General features: G+C 40.2%; 1 protein-coding gene across 1 annotated transcript; it reads right to left on the bottom strand.

Moving 5' to 3' along the window:
* Positions 1-4,123: 4,123 nt before the first annotated feature.
* On the bottom strand, positions 4,124-5,970 carry LOC115787911 (cathepsin S-like). The gene is made up of 7 exons (XM_030740706.1): positions 5,846-5,970; positions 5,396-5,518; positions 5,087-5,236; positions 4,775-4,999; positions 4,514-4,679; positions 4,315-4,417; positions 4,124-4,223 (listed from the first exon to the last, which is right to left on the bottom strand). The coding sequence occupies exons 1-7, from the start codon at positions 5,963-5,965 to the stop codon at positions 4,124-4,126; spliced, it is 987 nt and encodes a 328-aa protein (XP_030596566.1). The 5' UTR covers positions 5,966-5,970.
* Between the last annotated feature and the right edge of the window lie 930 nt (positions 5,971-6,900).

Genomic DNA, 6,900 nt, shown 5'->3' with positions numbered 1-6,900 from the left:
CCCCTTAACGACGGCAGTCTGTTAAAGGTGTGGGAGAAACACCTCCTGCATCTACAAAGAACTGCAAGAATCCATCGCTGTAGTTTGGACCAATGGCGTTTCTGTTTGTTTTCTTTAGTTTGACTCTGAGCTGTTTATTATCGCATAAAAGTTCTACTTTAAATGTGAGTTCAATTCAAGATTCAGTGTACCGTGTGTAGAAACTGTAGATGTTTGTATGTGCAAGTATGCAACTTGTGAAACAAAAGATTAAGGAAAACAGTTCCAAAAAAAGTTCGATATGACACAAATCTATTGTGTGTTGTCTTTGTGTTTTGTAAATGAAGACTGAACATCTTGGTAAATTCAGTATTTATTACTTCTGGATATTGAGAATATTTTAGTGATGCTGAAAAGGTGCTGTATTTATTTTATGTGAGAATTGTTCATTATGCTGGGATTCGCACTTTTGTGCTATTTATCCAGTTCTTTGAAGAAAATCATAATGGAAATAAAACTTGAAGAAAACCAGTGTCGTGAACTTGTGAATAAACTTATGTTTATTAAACTTTTTTCTTTATACTTTCAAAGTACAGTACTGTGCAAAAGTCTTGAGTCTTCATTTTATTTTGCTAGGAAAATGGGAAATAGGTACATTTATTGAAACACACATGGAACTACAGTATCTATCTGTCTATCTATCTATCTGTGTGTGTGTGTGTGTGATTGTGCTTTTCTGTGTTCATAATTCCAGCAATTTTGACAAGATCCCTAACACCACTAACTGAAATGCAGCCCCAAACCATGGCAGAGCTTTCACAGTGTTTTACAGATGGCTGCAGACACTCACTGTTGTACCTCACTGACCAAAAATTTCAAATTTGGATTCATCACTCCATCAGACCTGTTGCCACTGATTTTCAGTCCAGTTCTTGGCATATCTTAACCTTTCCTCCCTGTTTCCCTTCCTAAAGAATGACTTCTTGACAGCCACCACCATGCATCTCTCAGGTTCTGTCAGGTCTTTGCTGGATTTTTTCCCTTCAGATACTGTATATCTGCAGGAGATAACTTTTCAGGCCTGTTTTTCATCAAATCATTTAAGGACATTTGACAAGTTTTAGCTAATTGCTCCATGAAAATCCTCTTGTTGGTGCCAAAATCCAATTTTATGCTTTTCAAACTGCACTCTCTTTTGCAAATTCAACTTAAAAAAAAAAGTGAACAAATGATGTGTTCGTGTGACAGGCTGCTAACAAAAAAGTGCCCAAAGATACAATTTAAAATTGGTTCTTTGCTATGTTGTCTGTTGTGCATAGGCACAACACTGGTTCATCCATTGAGTTAGAATCCTTTTTGTGCTTGAATGATTCATAGGTCAGTGTTAAGTGCCTTAACAAAACATTTATCTGAAAATGTTCAGGTACAAGGACTGGACTGAAAGTGAGTGAAAAAGAAGCCAATGTCCAAACAAAATTTTAGAAAGACCTTCAGAAAGCCTGAAAAACTAGCTCAGGAAGCAAAATATAAAGAAATGAGTGAAGGCTCAACACTTTTGCATGATACTGTAGATGTCAGTTTAATGGGGTACTTTGCAACAACCACTTTAGGTCCCATCCAAGGAAAACAGACTTTTTTTCCCTCTCATGTGATGCTGATGCTGCACTGGTCTGTTGTGAAGAAGGAGCTGAGCGTGAAAGTGAAGCTGTTGATTTACCAAAAAGTGATCGTCTGCCATAAAGTGATTTCCAATGTTTGTGTGCTTTTATGTGTAATGTCTTTGCTTATATTGGTAAATAGAGTGCATGCAGCATGATTTATGAAGGGCTTATATATAAAGTGAAGAAAAAAAAAAAACACCTGTTTTTCAACAATCTTTAGGAGATTGTTTTATTGTACCTACATTATAAGCAATCCAGTGCTTTTTGGCCACTTAAATATCTTTAGAGAACTATAATGTTATATTTGTTGCAGTTTCTGCAGCCCTCTTAGATTTCTGTTTAAAAAGACATTTTTAATGTCAATGACAGTTTTTACCTTGATAAAAAAAAAAAAAAAAATATATATATAAACATCACTTTGCCAAAAAGTGATTGCAGCTTCTACCTTGTGATAGAAATGCTGTTTCTCGCTCAAAATGACCTGATATTCATGAGAGAGATGTTTGACATGTTTCACAGATTATAGGTCAACAAGTCATTTACAGCAGTTTAAATACAGGCAGGCAATCATTTTTTGGCACATACCAAAAATCGCTTTTTGGCACAACACCGGTCAGTCTACATCCTTACCCTCACCTATGGTCACGAACTTTGGCTAGTGACTGAAAGAACGAGATCACGAATATAAGTCCCAGAAATGAGCTTCCTCTGAAGGGTGGCTGGCCTCTCCCTCAGAGATAGGGTAAGTGCTGCCATTCGGGAGGGACTCAAAGTAGAGCTGCTGCTCCTCCACATCGAAAGGAACCAGTTGAGGTGGTTCAGGCATCTGACTAGGATGCCTCCTGGGAGAGGTGTTCTGGGCACATCTTACCAGGAGGAGGCCCCAGGGCAGACCCAGGACATGCCGGAGAGATTCTCTCTCTCTCTCTCAGCTGGCCTGAGAACGCCTTGGGGTCCCCCCCAGATGAGCTGGTGGAAGTGGCTGGGGAGGAGGAGGTCTGGGCTTCTCCGCTTAGGCTGCTGCCCCCGTGACCCAACCCCAGATAAGTGGAAGAAAATGGATGATCAGTTATAAAATTGTATAGCACCTTTGACACAGTGCCGTTCAAATTGCTTTACAGATGACTTGAGGGTTAAAATAAATTATGCAATAATGAGTTATTTTAAATGAAATTGGAAACAAAGAAATTATATGAAATGGCCAACAATTAAGAGTAAATCAAATACAATTAGAAAATAGATTAACTCAAAGTAAAAATATAGAAAAATACAAGTTATAAAATAACTACTTCAGAAAATAGTGTGAGATACTGAAAAAGGCTCCAGTATAGAAAAATAAAATACAATGCCAAGTTAAAATCCAAAATAAAAATACTGAATAGTTTTAAATACTTAAAATATTAAGTGGCATCAATTGTACATATGCAGTCGGGGTGAGGCTGAAGTGACAGGTTGTAACTTCTGTTCAGATTTCAAAGCTTCCTGCAGCTCTCAGGTGGCAGACTTGGATGTAAAAGCTAAACGCAACCTCTCCAAACATTTTTCAATAATGGTCCAGTACAGTGGTGTTATAGATCATCATTAGGCAGACAAATACCAAGAACCCAGTGGAGAGCATAAAAATCCAACAAGAAACAGCTGTGTGTGACGACACTTGAATTAAACAGCATTATCCTCATAACACCAGATACCTAGAGGCAAAAGCTGTATTAGGAATCCAGTTTCATTTTCCAGTGAGATGCAGTGCTCTCCATAATTATAACCATTCTGAAGGAAGAGGTCAGCTTGGGCTCATGAATCATTTGTGCCCAGTCTGTAACTATATGATCTGGGTATGGTTGTCACTGCTGCAGGCATGTATTCTGTATCCTTTTCTTTTACAGAAACAGGACAAGTCCCATCCACACGCATTCTTTGTTGTACTTTTTCTGGACCCAGTTTAATCACAGTCACTCTAGGGGAGCAATTGAACTTGCTAATCCTGTTGTACAGAAACTGGCTGCAACTGAGTAAAGGGTGCAGCAGGGGCTGCTCATGAGACAGTTGATAAAAGGTGAGTGACGATATAAAGAGGCCATTTAAACTTGCTTCTAGCCCCACGCTTTTAGACTGTCGAGTCTTTCCCCATTATTATATCTGGATCATATTTGTAAAGCTCACTGCTTTGCTGCCAGTGGAGCCATCCATGTTGTGCTGTCACCACCCACACTTGTAGCTAGACTGAGACCCTGTGTTGGCCAGTGTTGTGTTACTGCTTAGCCTGACTGCTGATGTGATGTAGGCCAAGGGTTGACAGATTTCCACAAGTATGAACTTACTTTGTAATACAACTCCTGCATTGAGATTTAAATAGAGTCATAAAATTTCTAAACTTGTTAAAATTTAATTGATCCAGTTTATTTAAACACATAATATACAACCCCCCCTCCCAAGAGGGAAACAAAAAAAAAAAAAAAAAAAAAAAAAAACCCACTCACACACAATCACACAAAAGGAAAACAAGCATGGTGAGCAATGCCACACTGGTTGTTCCTATTCCGGGCCATCTTGATGTAGCCTCCTTCACCGAACTTCACACCCCAGCTACAAATGAAGCAATTACAGTCATGAGACTCAAAATTAAGGAAAGACAGCACGTGTCTCCCCCCCCCCCCCAATTATCCAAAAGACTAACCTGTTTTTGACTAGCCAGTAGTCCTGTCCGTTCTCACTGCCGTAACCCACCACCAACGCACCATGGTTCACTTTCTCGGTGCATGTGTTGTCCACGTACACACCTGTTGGTCATGTGAAGCAGGTGCAGAAGACAAGTATAAGAACCAACTCAGATTAAATCTGCATCATTCCATGTGGGGGTGGGGAGAGTAACCAACCATGATGGTAGAAGTGAAACTGTAGCCTGGAAGCATCAATTGCAACAGAGATGGGGCCCACAAGAGCCACTGCCTCCTTCAGTGCAAATTCATCCCCCCTTGGTAAGCAGTAATACCCTGAGCAGTTTGCAGCCCGGTACAGTGGGTTGTACTTGCACCGATTATGCTGAACAGGGATATTCAGTTGAGTTATTAGATGCTTTGACATGAGAAACATCCAGGTTTAATCACAGTCTACATGCAAATAGAAGTTAGACTCACCTTTCCAATGTAGGGGTAAGCATCTTCAGAGTCAATGCCTTGGTTTTCAATAACATACTTGAAAGCCCTTGCTATTAAGCCACCATTGCACCCACGGTTGCCATATTCTGTGGTGCAATCGATCAAGTTTTGAGTGCTGAGAGATCTCAAGATGCCTGTTGACTTTTTAAGTTGTCCCTCCAGAGCTCCAGCTGCACTGAAGGCCCAACAAGCACCACAGGTACCCTGGAAGAAAAACAGCTTGTGACATGGTTCAAAAATAGAGGCTTCCTGTCAAGTGTGGATATTCAGGATGACCAGCTAGAGCCTCACCTGCATTTTGACTGGAGTTACCAGGCCTTTACCCCTCCAGTCCACTGAATCTGGCAGAGAAGTGTTGACTTTTATGGCACTTGCAGTAGCTGTGTCCAGGTCAGATGGTACCTCAGTGCCCATGAGCGTGCCCGTGATCTCATCAGGGGTCTGTAAACAAGAAGAAATTGCACATCATTCTACTATAAGAGCAATAAACTAGGTCAATTATGTGAAGAGTGACCAAACTTTGCAACAACAATGTGTCCACATATACAGTTCCTCATTTAATGACATGATGTGTCCACACAGTTGGAGGAAAATGCTCACCATGTCTCCCAAGTGGTTCATTGCCAGTTCATAGGTGTGCAAGTGCAGAGAGGCTTCCAGGTTGTGGGAGTTAATAATTTTCAAGTTCTTTTCCCAAATCTGTCTGCGTCCAAACTCCTCAATCTGGAACATTGAAGTTAGTCACATCTTTGTGAAATTTTGTGGCATACAGGTTGTGGAACTGTATGCGTTAAGGTTTGTGGGTACAGTAAATGGGATTTGTTTCCCTTTAAAGTAGAGGGCATCACACATCAGAAATTAATTGGAGAGCTGGGGGTGTCTTGTTCTAGGTTAACAAGAAGTTTGACTCACCTTTCCAATGCTCTTAGACTCCCCTACATTGGACTCACCTTTCCAATGCTCTTAAGAAGGCCATTATGCTTAAACAAAACCCAGCTGCAAACTCACATATACATCACCAAATTCAACACCTTAGTTTTTTGTTTTTACCTGATGAGAATATGCTTTTTTATGCACCTTCTTCCATAGCTCCCAGTGTCGATCTGTTTGTGAACTGATATCGGCCACTGCAAATCCACCCAAGACAGTAAAAAGCAGGCTCCAAAACATTTTCAGGACCTGGGAAAAGAAGAAGCCTTCCAAACAGAGTATGGAAAAACAAGTGTTTTCAAACAGACTGCAGCATGGCCCCTGCTGTTAAATGGACAGCTGCTGCAGCAGAGTTTGCAGGTGATATCAATTTACATTTAGAAGCAGCTGAAGGACATTACCGCTGAGCAAAGCTGTATTATGAGCAGTCCACCTTTGCAAATGAAAAAATGCATAAATTATCTGCAGTTCATATCATTTTGACAAACTGGAAAAAAAAATATCTTTATCTAAAACTGTCATCATACATTTCCCACTAGTCTCACTGCACACCTGCAAATAATCAAACCTGCATTAACTGATTTACTCAGTTACTTAGTAACAAGGTGGCAACAAGCAGTGAATATAACTCTGAAAACACACCCAAAAATTACAGAGGCACATTTTTATTCACTGCTGTTGTTTCTGGCTTTCTGGTGAATGTATACTCACTGGCTGCTTTATTAGATACATCTGTTCAGCTGCTTGTTAATACATAGCTCAATAACCAATCATGAGGTAGCAAATTAATGCATTTAGACATGTAGACATAGTCAAGATGACCTGCTTAAGTTCAAACCAAGGGAAATTATGAAGAAAGGGAAATAATGATTCAGTGGCAAGTTGGTGGTCTTTGGGCAGCTTTGGACAAGATGTTCAGAAGAGCAACTCTGAATACACAACACGTTGAACCTTAAAGCAGATGAGCTATAGTGGCAGGATACCACACCGAGTACCACTGCTGTCAGCTGAGAAGAGGAAACTGAGGCTACAATTTGCACAGGCTCATCAAAATTGGACAATAGAAGATAAACAAAAATATTGCCTGGTCTGATGAGTCTTGATTTCTGCTGTGACATTCAGATGGTAGGGTCAGAATTTGGTGTAAATAACATGTAAGCATGGATCCATCCTGC

The sequence above is a fragment of the Archocentrus centrarchus genome, chromosome 11 (assembly GCF_007364275.1).
Source record: "Archocentrus centrarchus isolate MPI-CPG fArcCen1 chromosome 11, fArcCen1, whole genome shotgun sequence".
In the NCBI taxonomy this organism is placed as follows: domain Eukaryota; kingdom Metazoa; phylum Chordata; class Actinopteri; order Cichliformes; family Cichlidae; genus Archocentrus; species Archocentrus centrarchus.
This window is presented reverse-complemented; position numbering and strand designations above follow the sequence as displayed.